At 41.8% G+C, this 26,666-nt stretch overlaps 1 protein-coding gene across 1 annotated transcript in view; it reads left to right on the plus strand.

Annotated features, from left to right (window-relative positions):
• PLCL2 (phospholipase C like 2) overlaps positions 1-25,300 on the plus strand; it is a 252,138-nt gene extending 226,838 nt beyond the window's left edge. The window contains exons 6-7 of the mRNA XM_040352956.1: positions 9,599-9,708; positions 24,306-25,300. Of these exons, the coding sequence (XP_040208890.1) occupies positions 9,599-9,708; positions 24,306-24,485 (290 nt within the window). The 3' untranslated portion in view covers positions 24,486-25,300. The remainder of the gene's footprint in view (positions 1-9,598; positions 9,709-24,305) is intronic.
• The last annotated feature ends 1,366 nt before the right edge of the window (positions 25,301-26,666 follow it).

The raw sequence follows: 26,666 nt of genomic DNA on the forward strand, positions 1-26,666 counted from the left end.
TTGGGATCCATATTATTATACTGAACTGAGAATCATTGTAGGAGCTGTGGCTGATAGATGGAGGATAATAAAGATTACATGTGAATGACACGGCAGAATCGCACATCAACTAGACTTTATTTACTAATGAAAATAGCCTGTTTAACAAGCGCCAGCGGTGTCCCCAAATAGCTCCAATATGCTGTTCCATTTAGAAGATTCATAATTGATTAATCAATCTTTCCCGTTTACCTAAAATGTTTACCAGACTAGAAATAACCATGGAAGTTGTCCCTAATACAGCTTTTCAAGGTTGTCTCATAGAGCAAAAATAACTTTCAATTAACTTCAGACAGGGTGGCTTTGTTCCTGAACCTGGTCAACCAGATTGTTGGCCATTACTAAAAAACTGTCCAGTTCCTTCTGTTTTTTTCATACCAATTACTAAATCTAGGCTGCTAAATTTCTGCTGGTTGAAAAACACATTTTACTATCTTTGATGAGCAGATTGTTATAATGGAAGAATTGCATGTGACTCAAAAGGTGAAAAAAACACTTTGCACTATTTAATTCCTTCTTAAATAATGAGTTCACTTGTGCTAATTGGGTTACAACAGCTTTTAATGTCTATTAGAAAACAATTGACTGCAAAACTCAAAGGGCATTTTAGCATTCACAGTGGCTTCCGTTCTCAGTGTTTTTTTGGACTGTATAGTTCACAAGGTTTTGGTGTGCTATGGGTCATTTACATGTACATTTTAATTGTATTACCAATCATCTTTGAAAATATACTAATTTGCAGTTACAATAATTTGTCACATGGTAACATCCCATTAAAATCCGCTAAAAAAACATCCTGGTCGAGTCAAATGATAATACAGCATAATACAGAACTAAACCGATAAGAATAGCTGAACCTAAATGAGGAGTATTGCCCAACAGAGTGGATTAGAGCAGTTACTTGTACAATTAACTATAAATATGTGTGTGTGTCTCTACATACTGGACTGTATATATGGCCCAGGCAGACTGATCTCCATGCTAGCACAGTGAAAAAGAAGTACGTAAGCAAGTCTCTTATGGCAGAGCTGGTAGGAGGGAAATCTTTCCCATCACCCTGCTGCCACACAGAGCGATAATGCTTACACACACTAGCTGATCAGGGTGTGCCCAGGCACACATGGCACACCTATGCTATCTATCTACATTATTCATATGTTGTGAAAAGTTTTGTGAGGTCTTCCTTTACATGCACGTGAACTGTAATGTCATCCCATTCTTAGTCCGTAGGGATAAATATTGAGTTGGCCCACCCTTTGCAGCTATAACAGCCTCAACTCTTCTGGGAAAGTTGTTCACAAGGTTTAGGAGTGTTTCTATGGGAATGTTTGAGCATTCATTTAGAAGCGCATATGTGAGGTCAGGCACTGATGTGGGCGAGAAGGCCTGGCTCGCATTCTCTGCTCTAATTAATCCCAAAGGTGTTCTATTGGGTTGAGGTCAGGACTCTGTGAAGGCCAGTCAAGTTCCTTCACCCTAAACTCGCTCATCTGTCTTTATGGGCCTTGCTTTGTGCACAGGTGCGCAGTCATGATGGAACAGGAAGGGGCCATCCTCAAACTGTTGTCACAAATTTGGAAGCATAACATTTTCCAAAATGTCTTGGTATGCTGACGTCTTAAAAGTTCCCTTCACTGGAACTAAGGGGCCAAGCCCAACCCCTGAAAAAAACCCTACACCATAATACCCTCTCCACCAAATAATTTTGACTAGTCCACAAAGCAAGGTCCATAAAGTCATGACCTCCAATCCGATAGAATTAGAGCGGAGACTGAGAGCCAGGCCTTCTTGTCCACATCAGTGCCTGACCTCACCTCTGGAAAAATGGTCAAACATTCACATAGACACACTCCTAAACCTTTTGGGAAGCCTTCCCAGAAGAGTTGAAGCCTCTACACAACCCTGTTAAAATGTCAGGTCTCTGCAATCATTTTAGAACTTTTTCCACCTTTTAATGTGACCTATAAACTGTACAGCTCAGTTGAAAAACAAAATCTTTTAGGTGTCAGGAAGTAAAAATAAAATAGGGTTGCATAAGTGTGCACACCCTTGAACTAATACTTTGTTGAAACACCTTTTGATTTTATTACATCACGCAGTCTTTTTTGGGTATGAGTCTATTGGCATGGCACATCTTGACTTGGCAGAATTTGCCCACTCTTCTTTGCAAAAATGCTCCAAATCTGTCAGATTGCGAGGGCATCTCCTGTGCACAGCCCTCTTCAGATCACCTCACAGATTTTCAATCAGATTCAGGTCTGGGCTGTGCCATTCCAAAACGTTAATGTTCTTCTGGTGAAGCCATTCTTTTGCTGATTTGGATGTGTGCTTTGGGTCAATGTCATGCTGAAAGAGGAAGTTCCTCTTCACGTTCAGCTTTCTAGCCGAAGCCTGAAGGTTTTGTGCATATATTGACTGGTATTTGGAACTGTTCGTAAATTCCCTCTACCTTGTCTAAGGCCCCTATTCCAGTTGAAGAAAAACAGCTCCAAAGCATGATGCTGTCACCACAATGCTTCACGGTGGGTTTGGTGTTCTTTTGGAGATATGCATACATATCTTTTGGAATTATGGCCAAAAAAGTTCAACCTTGGTTTCATCAGACCATAACACATTTTCCCACATGCTTTTGGGAAAACTTCAGATGTGTTTTTGCAAAATTTAGCCAGGCTTGGATGTTTTTCTTGGTAAGAAAAGGCTTCTTCCTGTCTTGCCACTCTAGCCCATAGCCCGGACATATGAAGAATATGGGAGATTGTTTTCACACAGCCAGTACTTGCCAGATATTCCTGCAGTTCCTTTAATGTTGCTGTAGGCCTCTTGGCAGCCTCCCAGACCAGTTTTCTTCTTGTCTTTTCATCAATTTTGGAGAGACGGTCCAGTTCTTGGTAATGTCACTGTTGTGGCATATTTTCTTCACTTGATGAAGGTCTGTCTTCACTGTGTTCCATGGTATATCTACTGCCTTGGAAATTCTTTTGTACCCTTCTCCTGACTGATACCTTTTAACAATGAGATCCCTCTGATGCTTTTGAAGCTCTCTGTGGACCATGACTGTAGGATGCGACTAAGAAAATGTCAGGAAAGACCTACTAGAACAGCTAAACTTTATTTGGGGTTAATCAGAGGCACTTTAAATGATGCCAGGTGTGTACTGACTCCTATTTAACATACGTTTGAATGTGATTGCTTAATTCTGAACACCGCTACATCCCCAGTTATAAGAGGCTGTTTCATTTTTTTACATCACAGAAACCTGACATTTTAACGGGTGTGTAAACCTTTTATATCCGTGTATGTGTATGTGTGTATATATGTATATATATATATATATATATATATATATATATATATATATATATATATATATATATATATATATATATAAATATAAATAACATCCCATTAAAATCGTCTAGATAAAAAATCCTTGTTGAGTCAAATGATAATACATCATATATACTGTTTAACAATTGACCTAATATATTTATATTACAAATACCGTATTTATCGCGGTATAACGCGCTCTGGCGTATACCGCGCACCCCCAAAGTGGCCCCCAATCCTGTGGGAAAAAAAGATTTTTTGTTGTTTTGTACTTACAGTTTTGATGTCTTGCGCGGCGTCCATCTGCGGCCTCGTCGGGTCCGGCGTCCTTTTGCGGCCTCGTCGGGTGTCCTCTTCGGTGGGTCGGGCGTCCATCTTCGGCGGGTCGGGCGTCCATCTTCGGCGGGTCCGGTGTCCATCTTCGGCGGGTCCGGTGTCCATCTTCGGCGGGTCCGGTGTCCATCTTCGGCGGGTCCGGTGTCCATCTTCGGCGGGTCCGGCGTCCTTCGGCGGCGTCCTCCCGCTCGTTTCCCGCCACGACTTTGAATACTGCGCCTGCATATAGCGAGCGCAGTACACTCGTGAATCTTCGGGCAGGCTCGGGCGCCTCTCGCACTGACGTCCTGTACGCTCAGGACGTCAGGACGTCAGTACGAGAGGCGCCGAGACTGGCCGAAGATTCACGAGTGTACTGCGCTCGCTATATGCGGGCGCAGTATTCAAACTCATGGCGGGAAATCGGGTATCGGCGTATACTGCGCACCCACGATTTTGCCCTGATTTTCAGGGCAAAATAGTGCGCGGTATACGCCGATAAATACGGTATATATTTCATATTTATTCAATATGTATTGCATCCATGACACTGAGGCTGCGTCCATCATTTGACACACTTCTAGCAACTTTATATAAAAAGGGAAATTAGCCTTGAGCTAAACCCGCTGGATTCAAATGGTACATAAAGATTGCTAATACAAAATTTTCAATATTAACCATAGATTAATTTTTTTTTAAATGTTATTCTTTTTATGTTTTTATCATAAGGTAATATTTAAAAAAAAACTGTTTAGTCCACTCAAAACCAACCCACTTTTTTTTGAAGTTTTTTTAACTGAACATCGCTACACTTATTACATATATTTGAAATCACTGTTTCTGTGGACAACGGCAAATGCACAAATATTCACTTGTCATAATTGTTTTGATCATTTATTGTAGTTGGCACTTTTTGCACTTTGTTGGCATGTTTTATTTCTATTCTCATTAGTAATTATTTGAAAATGTATTAACATTATTTTATCTCTTGAATATTGGTTTTACATGCATTTTACAAATCTTTAGCTAGGAGTTCATTAATTTCTATTGTAATTATTTAGAATTAGCTCCGTGCAATAGTTATGTTTTTTTTTAATCAAATAATTTTTTTATTATTATTATACATACATACAAATGTATCAAATGAAATCCATGAATTATATAAAAAATAGAAAAACGCACACAACAGACAAACCTTGCACCTCTCGGACTAAAGTGACTTGGCATATAATAAAGACATAAATACATTTTACACATCAAGTTGTTTGCCACAAATACCAATCATTAAACTATAGAGCCTTCCTCTCTTCAGCATCAAATTATCAAAATGTATTTTACGCACTATTTTTTCTTTCTTTTACTCCTCACTCCTCTACTTCTTTTCATTGCTCCCATCTATCTCCTCTGCCTCACTCCTCTCCACTAGGTACTCCATCATATAATTGATTACTATCTATCCAACATGACCATATTTTACCAAATCTTTGGAGTGTATCTCTATGCTTGTATGTCAATTTTTCTCTTTTAAGTATATAATTAAGTTTCTCAACCCATTGTTTATGGGTTGGAATATCAGCATGTGACCATTTTTGTAAAATAACTTTACATGCTAAATATAAAGATCTTATCCACATAGTATGCATCATTGCTGGTAACGTTCCATCCGGAATTATTCCCAGTAGTGCAAGTTTGGGCATTCCTATTCTCTCAGTAGAGCATAGTGAATTTAAGGTAATAAATATTTTTTTCCAGTAACGATGAAGCTGTGGACATCACCAGAGCATGTGGATAAGAGAGGTTTACTCTAGCAAAGAAGGCACACAGCATTAAAAACATGACAGATGCCCCCACTACAATAACAAGAAATATGTTTTTGACTGAAGTTCTGCTTAAAATATAGGGGTTTAAATAGGATTAATGGTACAATGTATTTTTATTCTAAAGTGTGTCTGAGCTTGATTATAGGGGTCAACCGAGAGTATGCAATTGTATTGTCAGAAAAAGAAAATCATATTTTCATGCCTTTTTTTGTAAAATAGGAGATCAGGCAAAGGCAACATTGAAAACAAACAAGATTTAGGTAATCTAATCCAACTCCAGCACAATTTTCTGTATTCTGCGTGACTTTCTTCCCTCCATAGACTGCAGTGTCTTTTCAGCAGCCACACCATTTTCTGCCCTGTAATTTTGTTACAGTACACCATTGCTTGCAACATGGATAACAGCTTTGCTTGTGTGCCCACTGAGTAAAGTTCACGAAACAAGCTTCAAAATGTAAAATGGGCATAACAGCAAACAATATTAGTGGTCTGCTGTAAGCAGGGCTGGACCCACCCAGTTCAATCGCCTAGCTTGTGTGAATATCAGGTATTTCTTTTTCATACATCATGGGACACAGAGGAATGCCTTCGGCCTCGTACACACAATAGGTTAAACAGAGGACAACGGTCTGATGGACCATTTTCATCGGTCAAAACCGATTGTGTGTGGGCCCCATAGGTTATTTAACCATCGGTTAAAAAAAGCCAACTAGCTTTAAATTTAACCCGTCGTCCATCGCATCCTGCCCGTCGTCCAGCGCGTCCATCGGCGGCCTCGTCCAATCCGGCGTCCTTCTGCGGCCATCCCCGCTCGATCCCCGCTTCCCGCACTCTGTTCGAACCACTGCGCCGACATATACCGAGCGGAGTACACTCGTGTATAGTCGGGCGGGCTCGGCTTCTCTCGCGTAAACGACGTACAGGACACACACGACGTGACCGCGAGAGGAGCCGAGCCTGCCCGACTATACCCGAGTGTACTGCGCTCGGTATATGTCGGCGCAGTGGTTCGAACAAAGCGCGGGTATAGGCGTATAGCGCGCACCCACGATTTTGCCCTGTTTTTCAGGGCAAAAAAGTGCGCGGTATACGCCGATAAATACGGTACACTAAAGGTGCATCCAGACATCTGTCAAACAACTTTTTGTTTGATCTTTTTAACATCTTTCGCTAAATAAAAAACTGATGGTCTATAAAAATCTAACCTAGATGATTGAGAGAAGATTTAGAGAAGGATGCCTTCTATGGTCAGCAAGGGCTTACAGATCTGATACCTTAAACATCTAGATCCACTTGGGGCTCAGGCACAGCACCCAGGGCTATTCATCTATTCCTGTATGTGTGTAACCATTCAGATGTGAGATTACAGGTGTACAGCCACGGCGTATGTCAGCCTGGTATTGATGTATACAGGCTACTGCCCGCGGCTGTACGCCAAGACCTCTGACTTGTGGGTGCTGAGACTAACTAAATTCTGGCAATGTATGCCCAAATGCTTCACTCAAGTTTATGAAAACTTGGTCTCTCAAATCTCACATATGCTTTTAGTCTAGACACTAGACTAGACTAGCCCCAACAAATACATGGGTTAGCTTACAAAATCTAAAGCCCTTTTTACGTACTTAAATCTGAGCTCACATGGCATGCTGGGTCACAAGTCATCTTTTATGCAAATCAATGTGATGATGTCACAAAGAGGTGAAAAGTTGGTGTGGGCATGGACTGCATAGCTGGATCCATGGGTTGTCACTTCTGGAAGTTGTGCCAGTGAGGGGCACAGACAACAGACTAGTTATTATTTTAATAATTGATGAATGGGTGTGAGGAAGGGATGAGAGGAGGGAGACCTTTGAACTGAGATGGAATTTACCATGCTATTGCAATGTCTGAAGACTTTTTCAATACTTTTCAATTTGCAGGTTTTGCTAAAATTATACCTGGTGGTCATGCAGACTACTGATGAAGACAAGTGCACATTTTTGCACACTTTACGCAGGCATGTTCCACTGTTTTCACCACCAGAAAACCCCCTTAACGAAATGCCATGCAGATATCTCTGGATTTTGTTGTACATTATGGTGACCGGAAGTCGTTGGACAAAGGCTGTAGACTGCAGTGGTCATCAACCCTGTCCTCAGGACCCACTAACAGGCCAGGTTTGCAAGATAACTGAAATACATCACAGGTGATATCATTTGCTGCTCAGTGATTGCAGTATTCTAGTCTGCATCTCCCCAAGGTAATGCATAAAACCTGGCCTGTTAGTGGGCCCTGAGGACAGGGTTGATGACCACTGCTGTAGAGGATAAGCAGCACCGAGAATCCACAAAGGATAAAAAGAACATAAAAACAAAAATTATTAAAACAAATTGCAAACTTATGTTGTTTAGTTAGGGTTTACATTTACTTTAATGCCACGGATTTTCATATTTGAAGACCATGCTATTTAAATGCTGTAGTAGGATGTTTTTTCATTAATAATTACATATATTATTATAAGCCTAAAAGAAGATGGTTTGAGTGCATTCCTAATGTAATAGAAAAGTAATGTTTCTGGACCTGAAGTTGAAAAGATTAAAGTTGTTTTTCAACGAGCATCTGCACTACATTTAGAGATCTTGTCTAAACACGTGCCACATATTACATGCAGGCTGCATATCTGATCTGGCAACAATTGCTGACACAAAACATGGAAAAGGAAGTGAGAAGGCCAACCACTGAATACTTTGGGCAGCCCATTAAAATATTTGTCTGCTAAATACAAGCATGCTGTTACAGATTGGAGGACAAAAGCATGACAGACCGTAAAGGATACGAACACTTGTATAAGTGTTGATTAATACAAGTTGTACAAGTTTAATAATAATTCACAAGGGTGCTAGTATATTCTGAAATGAACAATATTCTTATGTATTGCAAATAAGACTTTTTTTATTTTTATGTATTTCTTTTCTTTTTTCTTTTTATTTCTGTGAACACATTCACGGGAGTGTTGTAGTTCCCTGCAACCAATTCTATTAATATAGTATAGTTTTGGCTCACACAGGCAATAGTTTTATCGCTTTTTCAGATAAAGTTCAATGCTCAGAATATTGAGACTCGTCGGTGCATACAAAACATCCTTGCAGGTTTTAAAGAAAAATATAAAATTATAAAAAAAGTATACATCATATAAAATAGTTACAAAGCTCATTCGGTGTAAAAAATAACTTGCAAGCAGTCTTAAAAAAATTCTCTTGCTTGCAACAGTACTTTTTATTCCAGTAAATTATTTTCTGAATTCCCATTCCCTGTTTATTTGATTGGCTTTCTGCTTTGTCCATATGTATGCATATGCTTGAAGCCATATTGCAGATTTTATTTTTATTTTTTACAGTAAGAGTTTAATCGTTGGTGAAATATATTCAGTTACTTACAGATGTAAATGGATGCAAAGCCTGCAGCTTTTCTTATTAGAACACTGAGGTGAACAGATGGTAATATTGAAGGCATAACCCTTTCTTGCAACTTTGCAGCCAGTGTTATAGAGTGATGGCAAGGTCTGTACAGGACAGCCCAGAAACTCTGACCCCAAGAGCTTCTGAGTTTTAACTGCATTTAAAATTACTGTATTTAACTGTATTTCTATTACAGCAAAAGCAGCATAAGCAAATAGACCATGAAGTATTGGTCCCCCTGCTGCTTTTGATGTAATGTAAAATAAACGCACAATCCAAGAGAAGAGCTGGAGCCCACATAATGGCATGTTTGGCGGATAGTATTAAGGGTTTCCAGTTTAAAAAAAAAAAAAAATCACTATTTTTTTTTTGTCCTATGTTTGTTTGTCATTATAACTTATAATACTCTTTTTTTTTTTTTTTTTTACTCTTTTGGAAAATGTAATAAATCCAATCCTAGGTTTTTAGTTTTTCTGTTTCGAAATCTTTTCTGCAATCTGCTTTCCTCTTAATACCTTGAATCTTCTCTATTTCCTAATGAAGTTCAGATTAGATAAGAGGATGACTTCTTGAAAAAAGAGGGAGAAAAGCTACAGGGATTACAGAAATGACACATGAAAAACGACCATTTTCTCATATAAATTGTAACTTTTTTTACAGCCATGGAATTCCACGAGAATCTCAACTCCATCGGGGCTAAAGAAGGTTTGAAAGAAAGGAAGATGTTTAAGGCTGTGGAGAGCTTTACATGGAACATTACAATACTAAAGGTAGATATCCGCTTGTAAATCTGCCACATCATTCTTGTTTGAATCACAACTGTATTCCCTGCACATTTCATCCCAGACTAACCATATGGTCCTGAGCTGTGTTCATCATTGGATGGATTACTACTCTGTCCTTCTGGCCTACTTCATTCTTGTAATCAAAGAGTTCTGGCAAACACTTACTATTAAATGTAAATGCTTCCCACTGCTGCGCAGAGAATACTAAATATTATGTTTATTAAAAATAATTTATTAGCTCTTTTTGTGCTGCTGGTTGACTTCTATTTCTTTGTTTTAGTTACGGCAGTAAAAAAACCTTAACACATTTTAAAACTATTATGTTTATATTAGAAACAGAAGCAAACTAATAGTCCTGAAGGTCTATGTGCTAGTTTTTAGGCAGTTCTAGGTGGGTTTGCACAGTTTGACCCCCATGTGGCCCACGGAGCCCTCGGATGTGGCCCGTGACCTCCTGCTCTAGGATGGCGAGTTGGCAAGCCATGATCGTGGGTTGTCGACCCACCATCCCAGAGCATGAGTGTTGTGATTGAAGCCGGGGGTAGAGGAAGCTAGCGGCTGCAGAGCCGCATAAGCCGATGCTTCCTGTATATCATCCGCTCCTGTCACAGGTGAAGTGATACCAAATGCACTCTGCTTGGGACAGCAACAGCCGGCGATATCTGAATGGAAGACTGTTAAAGGTAAGTTTATCACTAAAAGCACAGTGTGTATATGGGCATATCTGTTCTGCCGTGGTTCGTGCGCTGCTTTCAAACTCATCCGCAGGTGCAGCGCAGTGCACCTGTGGGTTACCTGCACTGAGCCATAGACTTCTGTTATTACCTGCGGGTTTGGTACACTTTCAGAAAGTGAACTGCACCTGCAGGATATGATAGAAGTCTATGGCAAAGTGTAGCTAACCCGTAGGAAAGCCACAGGAGCACTGTGCTGCACCCTTGGTATGGGTAAACCATCGGTGTGAAAGCAGTCTTGAGCTCCTTTGACACGATCGGTCCAACCCAATCAGAACCCTTGTTCACCTCTATGGAGCCACTGATGTAAACGGAATGGAAAAAATATAGCTGCGCTGCAATGCACTAGTAATTCACAAGCAAAGGTGAAAGAAAAAAAAAAAAAAAAACATAAATGAAAAAAATATATAAAGAATCAATAAATGTAACAGTGGATGATGTTCCAAGATATCACTATGCAAAATGACGATCCTTTCTGCAAGTTGGTTATCGGTGACTTCAAACAGATTGACACCCAAGAAGAAGTGTCAAGAAGTTAAAGAAAGGGATCCTCCACCTCTTACAGGGAGTGCAGAATTATTAGGCAAATGAGTATTTTGACCACATCATCCTCTTTATGCATGTTGTCTTACTCCAAGCTGTATAGGCTCGAAAGCCTACTACCAATTAAGCATATTAGGTGATGTGCATCTCTGTAATGAGAAGGTGTGTGGTCTAATGACATCAACACCCTATATCAGGTGTGCATAATTATTAGTCAACTTCCTTTCCTTTGGCAAAATGGGTCAAAAGAAGGACTTGACAGACTCTGAAAAGTCAAAAATAGTGAGATATCTTGCAGAGGGATGCAGCACTCTTAAAATTGCAAAGCTTCTGAAGCGTGATCATCGAACAATCAAGCGTTTCATTCAAAATAGTCAACGGGGTCGCAAGAAGCGTGTGGAAAAACCAAGGCGCAAAATAACTGCCCATGAACTGAGAAAAGTCAAGCGTGAAGCTGCCAAGATGCCACTTGCCACCAGTTTGGCCATATTTCAGAGCTGCAACATCACTGGAGTGCCCAAAAGCACAAGGTGTGCAATACTCAGAGACATGGCCAAGGTAAGAAAGGCTGAAATACGACCACCACTGTACAAGACACACAAGCTGACACGTCGAGACCGGGCCAAGAAATATCTCAAGACTGATTTTTCTAAGGTTTTATGGACTGATGAAATGAGAGTGAGTCTTGATGGGCCAGATGGATGGGCCCGTGGCTGGATTGGTAAAGGGCAGAGAGCTCCAGTCCGACTCAGACGCCAGCAAGGTGGTGGTGGAGTACTGGTTTGGGCTGGTATCATCAAAGATGAGCTTGTGGGGCCTTTTCGGGTTGAGGATGGAGTCAAGCTCAACTCCCAGTCCTACTGCCAGTTTCTGGAAGACACCTTCTTCAAGCAGTGGTACAGGAACAAGTCTGCATCCTTCAAGAAAAACATGATTTTCATGCAGGACAATGCTCCATCACACGCGTCCAAGTACTCCACAGCGTGGCTGGCAAGAAAGGGTATAAAAGAAGAAAAACTAATGACATGGCCTCCTTGTTCACCTGATCTGAACCCCATTGAGAACCTGTGGTCCATCATCAAATGTGAGATTTACAAGGAGGGAAAACAGTACACCTCTCTGAACAGTGTCTGGGAGGCTGCGGTTGCTGCTGCACGCAATGTTGATGGTGAACAGATCAAAACACTGACAGAATCCATGGATGGCAGGCTTTTGAGTGTCCTTGCAAAGAAAGGTGGCTATATTGGTCACTGATTTGTTTTTGTTTTGTTTTTGAATGTCAGAAATGTATATTTGTGAATGTTGAGATGTTATATTGGTTTCACTGGTAAAAATAAATAATTGAAATGGGTATATATTTTTTTTTTGTTAAGTTGCCTAATAATTATGCACAGTAATAATCACCTGCACACACAGATATCACCCTAAAATAGCTAAAACTAAAAACAAACTAAAAACTACTTCCAAAAATATTCAGCTTTGATATTAATGAGTTTTTTGGGTTCATTGAGAACATGGTTGTTGTTCAATAATAAAATTAATCCTCAAAAATACAACTTGCCTAATAATTCTGCACTCCCTGTATATCAAATCTCCTTACCGACTTCAAAGGATTTCTTGTCAGGAGATCACAACAGCCTGTGGTTATTTAACCCCGCCCAGGGTCTCTCAGTGGTAAACAGCAAAGAGTCTCCTATCTCCTCCATGTTAGAGCTCCTTAGTGTGTCTCACGAGTGGGAAATGCCGGTGCTCAGATGTGACCACAGCTGCTTCTAGCCGATCACCGGCGATCACGGAAGCGTGGAATTACTAGTGCATTGCAGCGCAGCTATATTTTTTCCATATTGTTTTAGTGCGTGTATCTTGCATATTTAGTTGTGGCAGCTGTTGCACATCACCATTTTTATTTTGTTCTTCCTATACACACTGGGACAGCACAGTATTTTTTTCCTTACATTTACAGATGTAAACGGACCTGTGGCTATTTACCCCTACCTCCCTCCAATCTAATCTGCTAAAAAAAAGGAGGGGGGGAATCTGTCCCCTTTAGAGTTGAGCGGACACCTGGATGTTCGGGTTTGGGTCCGAAGCCGAACTTTAAAAAAAAAGTTTGGGTTCGGGAACCCCGAACCCCATTGTAGTCAATGGGGTTCGGGAACCCCGAACCCCATTGTAGTCAATGGGGTTCGGGAACCCCGAACCCCATTGTAGTCAATGGGACACAGACTTTTAGGAAAAAAAATGCGCGGAGGTCCCCGCAAATTCAATAACCAGACCCTTTAGGTCTGGTATGGATATTAAGGGGAACCCCGCCGTCAATTTTTTAAAAAAATGACGTGCGGTTCCCCCTAAATATCCATAACCAGACCCTTCAGGCCTGGTATGGATATTCAGGGGAACCCCGCCGTCAATTTAAAACAAAAATGACGTGCGATTCCCCCTAAATGTCCATAACCAGACCCGTTTTCCGAGCACGTTGACCAGGCCGGCCGCAGAAAAGAGGGGGGACAGAGTGCGGCCCCCCCCCTCTCCTGAACCGCACCAGGCCACATGCCCTCAACATGGGGAGGATGTCCCCATGTTGATGGGGACAAGGGTCTCATCCCCACAACCCTTGCCCGGTGGTTGTGGGGGTATGCGGGCGGGAGTTTTATCAGAATCTGGAAGACCCCTTTAACAAAGGGGACCCCCAGATCCTGACCCCCCCCTGTGTGAAATGGTAATGGGGTACATTGTACCCCTACCATTTCACGAAGGAAGTGTAAAGTCTTGTAAAAAAAAAAACACACTGACACCGTAGAATAAAGTCCTTTATTAATAAAAAAAAAAGAAAAAAACTCCAGCGGTGAAAATCCACTAGTTCCCGGCTTCCTGCTTCAACGTTGTCCTGATCCTGCGACGGCTGCGGGTGATCTCCACTTCAGCGATGAGAAGATCCATCCATCCAGCGCAGCAGCATCCCCGACCTCCTCTCACTGCTGAACATAGCCCAGCGAATGAGCGGCTGAAGCTGTGACATTACTTATATAGAGGAGGCAGGGCCACCCGTCACGTGACCCCGCCCCCTCTGACGTACTCTCTGCTACGTCACTGGGGAAGCCCAGGAAGAGGAAAGACCCTGGGCTTACCCAGTGACGTAGCAGAGGGTACGTCAGAGGGTGCGGGGTCACGTGACGGGTGGCCCTGCCTCCTCTATATAAGTAATGTCACAGCTGCAGCGCGTCATTCGCTGGGCTGTGTCCAGCGGTGAGAGGAGGTCGGGGATGCTGCTGCGCTGGATGATGGATCTTCTCATCACTGGAGCGGAGATCACCCGACGCAGGATCTTCTCATCGCTGGAGATCACCCGCAGCCGTCGCAGGATCAGGACAACGCAGGAAGCCGGGAACGAGTGGATTATCACCGCTGGAGTTTTTTTTTTTTAATTAATAAAGGACTTTATTCTACGGTGTCAGTGTATTTTTTTTTTTACAAGACTTTACACTTCCTTCGTGAAATGGTAGGAGTACAGTGTACCCCATTACCATTTCACACAGGGGGGGTCAGGATCTGGGGGTCCCCTTTGTTAAAGGGCTCTTCCAGATTCTGATAAACCTCCCGCCCGCATACCCCCACAACCACCGGGCAAGGGTTGTGGGGATGAGACCCTTGTCCCCATCAACATGGGGACATCCTCCCCATGTTGAGGGCATGTGGCCTGGTGCGGTTCAGGAGAGAGGGGGGGGCCGCACTCTGTCCCCCCCTCTTTTCTGCGGCCGGCCAGGTCAACGTGCTCGGATAACGGGTCTGGTTATGGATATTTAGGGGGAACCGCACATCATTTTTTTTTAAATTGATGGCGGGGTTCCCCTTAATATCCATACCAGACCTAAAGGGTCTGGTTATTGAATTTGCGGGGACCTCCACGCATTTTTTTTTTCCCGGACCCAAACTTTTTTCAATTATTCGGGTTCGGGAAAAACCCAAAGTCCGTACCGAACCCGAACTTTACAGTTTGGGTTCGCTCAACCCTAGTCTCCTTCTATCTGGGCAGATTCGATCAGAGGGCCCATAGAGTAGACCGGGCTGTGTCTTTGTCTGCTTTGCATATGCAGAGTGGACATGGACCTGTCATCTGCCCACTCCACTCATTGTGGCCCACAACCAGTTACCAAGTTGCTTAAGTGGCCCTTGCTCATCAAAAGGTTGTGCACTCCTGCTCTAGATTCTGCCACCCCTAGATCTCCACTCCCTGTCTGGTAAATGAAAATATCTTATTGGCAAACAAATCTATATATAAAACCAGTATTCATGTTCAATTATTGTCCTCTCAATATATAGTGTGAAAAGTCCAGTGATTAATCCTAATAACTTCCACATAAATCACGCAATGAATGTGTTTGTATATACTGTGCATAAGTGATAACCACCATACAAATGGATTGGCACGCTTGTAAAGATTTTCAAACACATCCTTTTGCACCAATGGCTGTGCCCTTGCATCCCCTGGACCACACAACTAACTAAGAGGTTGAATATCACTTTAAAAAGCCAAGCTCATGCGTTCTTCGAGATCTAGCTGCACATGCATGCTCCGAGATCTAGCATCATAACATGCACATCCACTGACATTGTCAATACCATGGCAACATCCATGGACATTATGACACTAAGGTAACAATTACACAAGCTAAATCAAGAATGGGTAAATCTCGCAATAGCTTGGAGTTAATGCCCTCTTTGGATTACATGACGTGGATAACCTTGGAGGCTGCAGGCCGTCCAGGATACTCTGACATCACCTAGCAGGAGGCAGGACAGTGGATGAGTTTAACAAAGGTATTGAGAAACATTTTAAATGTTAGCATTTTTATAATATGGGGGGGGGGGGGAGTGGATGCAATGAGCTAAAGTTATTATTTTATTTATTTTTTTAAGTTGAAAGGCCCTCTTAAATTGTATGTCATAATGCTGTTTGGTACTACCTAACATTTTTCTCTGGTAATCAATAATAGATATGCAACATGCATGTGAACCCAGGAGAGGTTTAGCCATATAAGCATTTTATCTTCTCCTATAATATACTTGATTTGGGGTCACAGTATCAAATTATTATTATTATTATTATTATTATTATTATTATTATTGTTTTAAGCTTGCAAAACCTACTTGTTCAAGGATTCAGTCTTCCACTTGGCTAAACGTGGACGTGCTGTAAATATAATATTTTTTTTAATGTGGTTGAGCAGTGAACTCTATCTGATCCTATTGTAGATTGCTGATAAAGTTCAGCCATTTGAATGAAACCAAATAAAATAGATAGCAAATACAGAACATACTGATCTGTTTGTTGATAATTGTTTTTTGGATTATGGCTTATTTTTCGACCAGTAATTTTTATTTTTTTCCTTTTAAAGTCTTCTAATCTTAGTGAATTGTAGCTAGTGCAGGTGAATGTAGACTGTTAATGGATTTCTGTAAAAGTGACATTTTTAGACTCGGTTCACACTGACATGACTTGGAATAGGACGTGAGACCCCAAGTCGCGTGACATGTGAAATCCCATTTTAGTCAATGCTGTCTTAATTAGAACTACTAAAGTTGCTCTGACTTTAGAAAAGGTTTCTGTACTACTTCAAGGCGACTTCTTTCCAACTTGTGCCTATAGACTTTAATGGAAGTTGCGTTCAAGTCAGGTCATCACTACCTTAGGACTGGTATGGTTTCTGAAGAGAACCCCCGTGCCAAATATTTTTTTTTTTAAATGGTGTGGCTTCCTCCCAAAATCCACACCAGGCCCTTATCCGAGAATGCAGCCTGGCTGGCCAGGAAAGGAAAAGGGTGGGGATTAGCAAGCGAGCCCCTCCCCCTCCTTAACCATACCCACCCACATGCCCGCAACATGGGGGGGCTACTTTAGGGCAGGGGCCTAAAGCAGCCCCCCAACAAGGGCCTCTTCCCCACAGCCCTAACTGGTGGTTGTGGGGGACTGCAGGCAGGGGGCTTTAACAAGGGGACCCCCAGATCTCATCCCCCCCACCCATGCGATTTGAGTATGGGGTACATTTTACCCCTACTCATTCACCCAAAAAAGTGTAAAAAAAGAAATAAAAACTGACAGTTTTTTACAATTCCTTTATTAAAAAAACTAAAACAATGTCTCCCAAAGTAGTTCCATCGTCAATGATGCCCACGCTGAAAGGAGCGATGCTCTGGGCGGCCGCATCACTGGACCGTGCAGCAGGTAAGTGTCTGTTTATTAAAAGTCAGCAGCTACACTTTTTGTAGCTGCTGACTTTTGATAAACATGAAAAGGCTGGAACTCCCCTGTAATAGTGACAAACATTTTCTCTGTCCAACAATAATAATAGAAGGAGAAGCATGTGGAAACAGAATAGATTATGACATTATGCATACATTTAGAGTTCAGGGCCCTAGAGCTACGGTCATCTAGCTGTGGCTGACATAAGATCTCGGCTACCATCGGTGCAGTGGCCAACTGGGCCCGCTGCCTCCCTGTTTAACCCATCGCCCACGCTGTGTTGATCCCTTCCACAAGTGGTCCAGGGTCGGCCCGGGGACATAGGAAACATGATTTCCTATGGAACACGGTGTGAATCAGGCCTTAAACCGCTCAGGGGCCCACATTATTTTTTTATTTTTTTATTGTTGTAGTTTACTACCACTTTAAATGTTAATTTCATACAAACACATGAAGATTTTACAATCGTTTAAGTATATATTTTTGTAAATTTTACATTTACATTTTTGAATTTCAATTACATTTTTCCACCCGATGAGAAGATAATAACATAGTAAATAATGAGCAGCTTTGTAAATTGACACTACAATGCTCTGCATTACAAAGAGATGTGGTGAATGCTGCCACTCCAGGTATTCTGGATAATGTATCCCATATTGGTACCGCTGCTTCCTGCAGCCTGCCGTAATCGATTGCATTGTTATTACTTTCTTAGAATTCCTACAGCATGTCTTTGTATTTTTTGTTCCCGCAAATAGCAGTAACAGTGGCATAATTAATGAGAGAACAAGAATAGCTGTCTGAACCTTGCAGGGTCCCAGTGTAGAGTGAAATGTCAATTATATGCCTCAGTAAGGTCTTTCACCAGGTCTGCTTTGAATTAAAACTTGTCTGTTTTTCTGGTTTAATGAGAACTGAGGCATCCTAACTAGCCACCATAAAAGCATAGAGCAGATACCACAAGGAGTCTCCAATGTGTCATTTGACATAGCAGACAATAAGTGGAAGGAGGTCACTATATACCTTCCCTCTGCATTTCTTTAGCAGAACCCCGTGTCACACTGTACAGCAATAATACTGTAATTATTGTTTAAAAGACCAATTACATCTCTCCAATTCTTGTACAGCATCGGGAGAAGGAAAGGTGAGAGTAAGCAAGGAAAGATAAAGCTTGGGTCTCATTCATGCTGGTACCTGTGGCCCTTGATTGGGCCGTGTGTATTTGCGCCTAAAGTTTCCAGGTGCCTTGTCCAGGCAGCCAATTCAAATCTGTGGAGATGCAATGGCTGCACCAACACAACCACTCATCCTATTTATTTATTTATTAATATTAAAAATATATATTAATTGTACAATTGGCTGCTATTTGAAACCACAAGGCCCCATAGAGACAAGCTGACACGGGGCCCCATACAGCCAATGCTTTAGTTATGAATGAACATAGTAATGGTTGATACCAATCACTTATTATGCATTCAGGAAAGGAAGGGGCTGGTAAATATAACATATTAAACAGACCCTTCCTCCACTCTGCATTTTGAAGAATTGGGGCAATTAAAATCGTGTCCGATCTTTTTTTTATATTGTGGTCAATCTAAATCGTACTAAATCGGATGACTGTCCGATTTTCATACGATTTTCATACGATTTTGTCAGATACGATTCCATCCGATTTAACGGTCCGTTTATCGGATGTTAAAATCGTGATGTGAACCTAGCCTAACGGGAGGGAGAAGAAGCCAGCTTTCACCTGCTGCAGGAAGAGTCAAACAGGGGCAATGGTTCTGGTAATTGCCTCATGCTGATCACCCTCTCTGTCCACATCCAATTCACCCTGCTGCCTAAGTCCCGGGCCCCCCCCGTAAAGGAGGACCGGTGGTACCACCTTATGCACATCCCTCCTTATACCACTGGGTTTACTGCCACCTACAGAGGAATACTGGCAAGCAAAGCTGTAAGGACAGCCCAGTAAACCCCACCCACTCCCAAGCATGTCTTTTTGATTTTTTGCTAGTGTCCTTAGAAGAACAAATATTTTGTGTCTGCTCAAAGAGAAGAAACCATTTAATGATATTATTTTTCTCTTCTGTCAAAATTCCTAGCTACTCCATAGCCACTGTAGTCTCTGTAGTTAAATCCTCGGCTGAGCTTTGGGGAACTTGAAGGAAGATGCAGTGCTGGGCTGTAAAGTTGCTGTGGGTGGGGGATTCTGCATGTAGTGACCCCATGCAAATGATGGGCCGAGCGCCAGACAGATACGTATAAGGAACGGCGCATGCGCCGTCCCGTGGACGCATCCCAGTGCGCATGCGCCGTCCCGTGGACGCATCCCAGTGCGCATGCTCAGAATCACGTCGGAACTACTCCCTAAGATATGTCGGATCACTGCCTACGGCGTGAACGTAACCTATGCTCAGCCATATTCACGTCCTACGTAAAATACGTCGGCTTCTGTTCCCTGGTGCAGCCCTTTGCATGGATGCTGCTGAGTTACACCTCCTTTATGGGGCATAACTTTACGACGTACGCATAACTTGCGCGCACTTGCGTCGGGCGCACGTATGTTCGTGAATTCGCCGTATCTCCCTCATTTGCATATTTTAATGGAAAATCAATGGGAGCGCCAAATGCGTCCAGCGTAAATATGCGCCCACTCTACGCCGGCGTAGGCAAGTTACGTCGGTGGGATGAAGCCTGTTTTTAGGTGTATCTTAGTATGTGGGCCCGGCACACAGATACGACGGCGCATATTTGCACTTACGTGGCGTATCTGGAGATACGTCAGCGTAAGTGCTTTGTGAATCCGGGCTCTAGTGTACAAGGCATTTGGCTACATAATTGTTTGTGGTCAGTGGCCCACTAATTAGTGACGCTACAATTGACAGCTTGCATTGGCAACACCCATATTTATGTTTAGGCAGGTTAACTTTAAATAATCATTGGAAGCACAGCTGGTGTTTTGTAGTTCCATTCAGTATCTTGGCTTACCACTTAAAAAATGATTATCTGGAAAAATGTCATTTCTGAAGCGTCGCTTTCATTTTTTCCGGATGTTCTAATCTTGCACCTTGTCAGGTGTGACATTTGATAACGCTCAAGCTGCATGGATAGAGAACGTATGTCTGTCTGTTTTTAGATGATCCAACAAGCTCATGTTTACTACTGATATCCTGTTAAGTGATGTACAGATGGTTGAAATGTTATGGTTTTTATTTGTGTGTGTAATTTATGCACACGTTTAACTTTGAATCTGTAATTTTCACAAATGCTAAGGCAACCCATACATTCATCATTTTTCTTGAATGAAAATAATATATATAAATCGAATGCCCTATCCACACATTTGAGGTGGTATTGCATTCTGGCAGCGGGAAGTTGTTGCAAAATAAATAAAAAAAATACTAAGAGTGGTAGTACCTAAAATCTTTATTTTCTTTTCTTTTATCTTACTTTTATTTTCTTACTTTTATTTTCTTACTTTTATCATTAAAAAAATTGTTTTAATGATAAAAGTAATGCACTTACAGTTATGCAGTTAAAACAGTGCGTGTATTATAATAGCCGGCCGGCTCTACTGTCCGCTCGTCCTTCCGGGTAGACAGCGCGGTACGATTCGTGGTGACGTCAGCACGCCGCTCCTCCCTACGCCGTTTCGTCTCAACAATGACTTCTTCCAGGGGCTTTGTTTTTAAGTCTTTTTTTTAATGTGCTAGTATGTAATACGATACATACTAGCACATTATGCTATTATCCTGCAGGGAACCATTTTTTTTTTTTTTGCGGGTTACTACCGCTTTAAGTGCATTGGACATTGCTGTCAATCTAACATGCTTTTAGGCAAGGTGAGCTGAAGGTGCAGGTGTTTAGGTAGCATACAGAAAATGGGAGTAAAGAGGAGGGGTCTGTGACTAGGGATGAGCTCCGGCGTGTTCGCACATTCCATGTGCAGAGCCCGCCAGGAAGTCGGCACTGCTCTGCGCTAATCACAGGCAGTTTCCAGATCTCTGCAGCCACGCATCGGGACAATGTCTCCCTGCCTGTGATTAGCGCAGCGCCATGCCGACTTCCTGGCGTGCTCTGCACGTGGAGTGTGCAAACACGCCGGAGCTCATCCCTATCTGTGACATGTGAAGAGCAGCTGTACACAACTACAAATATGTTGTCTTTAATGCCAACTGTGTTTTTAATTTTTTTTTGTTGGAATTCTGCCTTGAATATGTATACTCTGGAAAGGTCCATATACAAGGCCAATGCTTAACATTTTGTGCCGTTTTTATGTTTTTTTTTTCATTTTTTTTAATCATTTATCTTTTTATGCAGATGAGACATTTGTTTGTAAAAAGTTCAGTTAGTTAGCTACTATGGCTTCATCTTTTACCTTGAATTGACACGTTCTGGAAATTATTATTATAATACAGGATTTAATATAGCGCCGAACGTTTGCGCAGTGCTTTACAACACGAGGGCAGTACAATTCAATACAGGAGGAATCGGAGGTCCCTTCTCATTAAAGCTTACAATCTAGAAGTTCATGATAAATATTTCTCTCTATATATAGAAATGCGTGAATGCCTGTTGTTTGCCATGGTCAAATAAAATGACACATTACATGACCCTATCTAGATAGAACATTACACACCTTTTATTTGAAGTAGTTGTAAACCCAGATAACAAAAAGTAAACTGAACATTTTAGCTAACTTAGCAAAGCAGCACAACTCATTTGTGCCACAGCCTGGCAGGGAAACAATCAGCCTGTCATCTGTAATACTCCCCGCTTAGCTCCTGAAAAAACAACACCACATGAAAATGAAAGGTGTTGCTCCGCCCCTTCTCCTTTGATTGACAGACCATACAGAGAAGACTCCTGCACAAGCAGGAGTGAAGGGTGCATGTCTCTTGCTGCCCCAGCTTAAGTAAAAAGTGTGTTTAGTTTCAAGTGGTTGTAAACCTCATATGCATCAGTTCTCGAATACACACACTATTTTATAGCTTTTACTGTAAGAATCCACTATTGCCTCATTATTTTCACCTCTGTGCCTGTCGCAGCTCTCTGAAAATCTCTGTTCCGCAGGCGCTAGAGTGGTGACATCACTGGCCCCACCTCCCTGCAGGCCGTGACGTGCGTGAACACTTCCAGCACCATACGCGCTGCTAAGCCCGTACTAGTGTGTGAGTGTACAGCTGGGAGGTGGGGCCTGTGATGTCACGACCCTGCCTTGCCGAGCTCCTGTCCATAGACATGCCCATGGACCAGAGATTTTCAGAAAGCTGTGATGGGCACAGAGGTGAAAATACAGCGCTTTGGATTTTTACAGAACAAACTATAGAATGGTGCATGTATTTGAGAACTGATGCATATGAGGTTTACAACCACTTTAATGTTATTGCTATTATCTCCTAGTGTTTATCCAAGGTGACAAATTACTGTATACAGAATAACAAATGGAGTATGGGTATAAATACATGCATTTCCATGAGCCTCTTGGACTTTCTTTCCATCACTGGGTGGATACCGACCAAATCGTTCACTTTGTTCCTCCCAAGACCTCCTGCTCTCTAGCTCCCTCGTCACCTCCTCCCATACTCGCACCCAGGACTTCTCATGAGCCTCTCCCATCCTTTGGAATTCCCTACCCCAATCTGTCCGACAATCTAAAACTCTATCCACCTTTAGGCATTCCCTGAAAATGTTTCTTTTCAGAGAAGCCTATCCAGCCTCCACCCAACAACTGTACTTTCGTTTTCTTCATCAGCCCCCCCCCCCCCACACACACACACACACAGTTATTACCTTTTGTATCACTTGGCCCTCCCTTCTAGATTGTAAGCTCTAACGAGCAGGGCCCATTGGTTCCTCCCCTATTGAATTATATTGTAACTGTACTGTCTGCCCTAATATTGTAAAGCACTGTGCAAACTGTCGGCGCTATATAGATCCTGTATAATAATAACTAGGAGAGAAGATCAGCAATCTTCATGATCCTTAGTGTGAAACCACTGTTTATACAAATTGCTTCTGTTATTGGTTCTGTCTGGAGCTATTTTATACACATTTTAACCCTGATACAGTCTTGGGTCCATTGGTCACATCCAGATTTATATTTTTTGCCCTTCTAGATCAGTTGTCTATGCCAGACTCTCCTACCCCTATTGACTGGCTAGCCTTGGTATAAAACGAATTTAAAAAAATAAATGTCATAGCAACACAAGGGACACTGGGATTGATTTACTAAAACTTTAAAGTGCAAAATCTGGTGCAGCTGTGCATGGTTTTTACCTTCAGCTTGTTCAATTAAGCTTTGACAAAACAATGGAGGTTGGTTTGCTTGCAGAGCTGCAGCAGATTATGCACTCTCCGGTTTTATTAAATCGACCCCACGGAGTCTGGGAGAGAAATAAGAGAGTTCACTTAATTTACATCAGTTCAACTAGAAAAGTAGATTTACTGTTCCCCTCATGTGCCAGCAATTCTGTTACAGATGTACAGAACCAATGTAGTGCTTTGACAGTCAGGAACGTGATGTAATGGCAGCCCTTTGTATTAGGCCAGTGGTCTCCAAACTGCGGCCCTTTCCTCGCCTTTACCCGGCCCTGTTCTTCCTGCTGATACAAGACACTATTCTGCCAACTGGCAAAAACAATGGGGCACTAGTCCTCCCAATGATACCAGAGATGGGGCACTGCTCCTCCCCCTAATACCAAAAGTGGCAATGTTTACTCCCACTGATGCCAAGAAAAATGTCCAGTCCCACTGGTCACTGTTCGGGACTGAAGGACAATAAACTGGCCCTTTCTTTAGAAAGTTTGGACACCCATGCCTTCTGTTTGCTATGCAGAAACCTGTCCATGCATATTATGTCACTCATTTTGTCAGGGAAAACCCCAAAAAGAAATTATATGGGTAACCAGGAAAAATAATTCTGGACTGGACTGTTCAGCATGCTGCAACCCACACTACGATAAGCGGCTTGAAAATATGACTTTTCTGTAAGCAAAGCATTATCCTATGTTTCAAACATTATCCTCTAAATCTAATTCCGATTTTTCTGTTTAATCCTGCAGGGACAAGCGGATCTTCTCAAGTATGCCAAAACTGAAACCACCGAGAACCTGAAGCAAATTCACTATGCTGCTTTATCATGTGGACTAAACAAGGCAACCGCCGGAAGCACAGAGGTCTCCAAACCTAGAAGAAGCCTGGAAGTCATACCAGAAAAAGCAGGGGATGAAACTGGTGATTGAAGCACCAAAACCTACAGCCTGGAACGCTGATCATGGTTACATTTCTAATCCTTGGACCAATGTAGCTGCACAAGATGTTTGCTTTGCACTTACTAAAGGAAAAAAAAACCACAAATATATTATTTTTTGAAGCACAACTGGAGGTTGCCAAGTCTGTTCATCTGCAAATTCGTGGATTTTTTTTCAATGAAGGAATAATTACTGCAGATTGAAGCTGGCGCCGCTGGCCGAATGTGAGCTTGTGGAAAAATAATAGACCTGATAGACTAGAAAACAGGTAGTGAGGTACTTGCTGCTTTAAGAAGTGTAGCAGTGTTTTAAAGTTAGATTTTAATAGATCTATATATTTAAATAAGAAAAAAAAACTCACATTTCATAAAACGTGTGCTTATTGTAAAATATATAGTGCTCAAAGGACTGAAAATGTGTTGCACTGAATAGTATGTTTTAAGACATGGCTGGTAACTTTGTGTTCTGATTTGAGCCATATTGTATATAAATAAAGAACATAGGATGCAATAAACCTTAGAGCACCAGATATCTGTGCACTGTAGGTAGCCAAAACACAAAAAATAACCCTCAAATGTGCACTTCACATTACACACAGAGTAGGTCATTTTGCCACACAATTTTCGAACTGTTAATATCTAATGTAAAAGTGACCAAATTTGAAGATATATTGTAAATATATATATTCTTTTTTATTTTGTGATGTGTCCACATTGAAGAAAAAAAAGTTTTATTATCTTATTTGTCATGCATTTTAACAGATATTATAGCCTTTTTGTTTTAATTTAATAAAAGGGTGGAGAAAACGTTTGTGTGGTAATGTCTTTTGGAAAGGGGTTGTACAAAAGCAAATTGCATTGACCATGGAGTGGAAACGTTATAATTTATAGAAATTTGTTATCACAGATTTATATAATGAATAATAGGACATACAAGCACTGAAAGCTAAAATCTGCAAACGCAAATATATAAACCCCAGGGATGTAGTGGAAATGTTTAGCTTGGGGAAAATACTTATACTATATGTGGTACTTTTATACTAATATATATACCGGTATGTGTGTGTGTATACTTTTTGGCTTTACGTATGTGCAAACACAGCATAAAAAATGGGACAGTGTGGACTAGGGAATTTACAAACGCAGCATACAGAAAGGGACAATGTGGAACAGCATACAGAAAGGAACCGCACACTGTAGAGTCAAGTAATGCGAAATATTGAATTTATAGCTTGGAGTACAGAATGAGGCATGGAATAGGGAATGTTTGCCACAGCATGTATATTTAAGAGCTGCTGATTAGGATAGATCCTCTGTTCTTTGCCTCGACCTTTCCAAGAACCTCAGCCTCTTTAACATGTTGGGTTGAGTGTACAAACATACAATGTCACAGGAAATCAATGAAAGTAATACTTGATATCCAGTGGTAGTGCATCAAAAAAAAAAGGGACACCAAACCAGGTAGGAGAGGCAAACTACTGCTGCTACATTTGGCACCTTTTGGGGGGAAGCGGGTACCTGGTTTTGATAGGTACCTGCTTCAGGCTGAGTTTGCCACGGTGAACGCGGCCGGAAGTTTGGGTCCCCTCTTACCCTGCAGCTGGCCCATATACAGAGCACAGCGCACTTCGCACATGTGCAGTAGGGAAACCGGCTGTGAATCTCAAAGCTTCACTGCCCGTTTCTCTTAGTGAAGATGGTGGCGGCAGCACCTGATAGCCAATTAAAACGGCTACAGTCAGGACACCGCTGAATTCCTGGACAGGTAAGGGTCCTAATTTGAAAAGTCAGCAGCTACAGTATTTGTAGCTGCTGACTTTATTTTTTCTGAAGGAGCCTGGAGCTCCTTTTTAATATATTGTCACCCAGTATGGTTGGTTACTAGGCAAGCATAAAATAGATTACCAATGTTAATAACACAATTTGGCATACAAAGTGATTAACAGTAAGGACTAGGCATAAAGATGACATGGCACCCAGATCAGCAAAGGCAAGGCCACCTCAAGTGCAGCAGTAGTAGTAAAGTTTAATCTATGATCTAGTGCTGGAATGGCAAAGGAGGGGACAGGGAACAAAAGGGGGTTTGCAGAATAATTATTACAGGAGAAGCAGTCCGTTGAGACGTTCTTTTGCCAGCTAACTTTGGGGCCCTTTAAGAAAACTGGTGCACTTA

The sequence above is a fragment of the Rana temporaria genome, chromosome 5 (genome assembly GCF_905171775.1).
Source record: "Rana temporaria chromosome 5, aRanTem1.1, whole genome shotgun sequence".
NCBI classification, from domain to species: domain Eukaryota; kingdom Metazoa; phylum Chordata; class Amphibia; order Anura; family Ranidae; genus Rana; species Rana temporaria.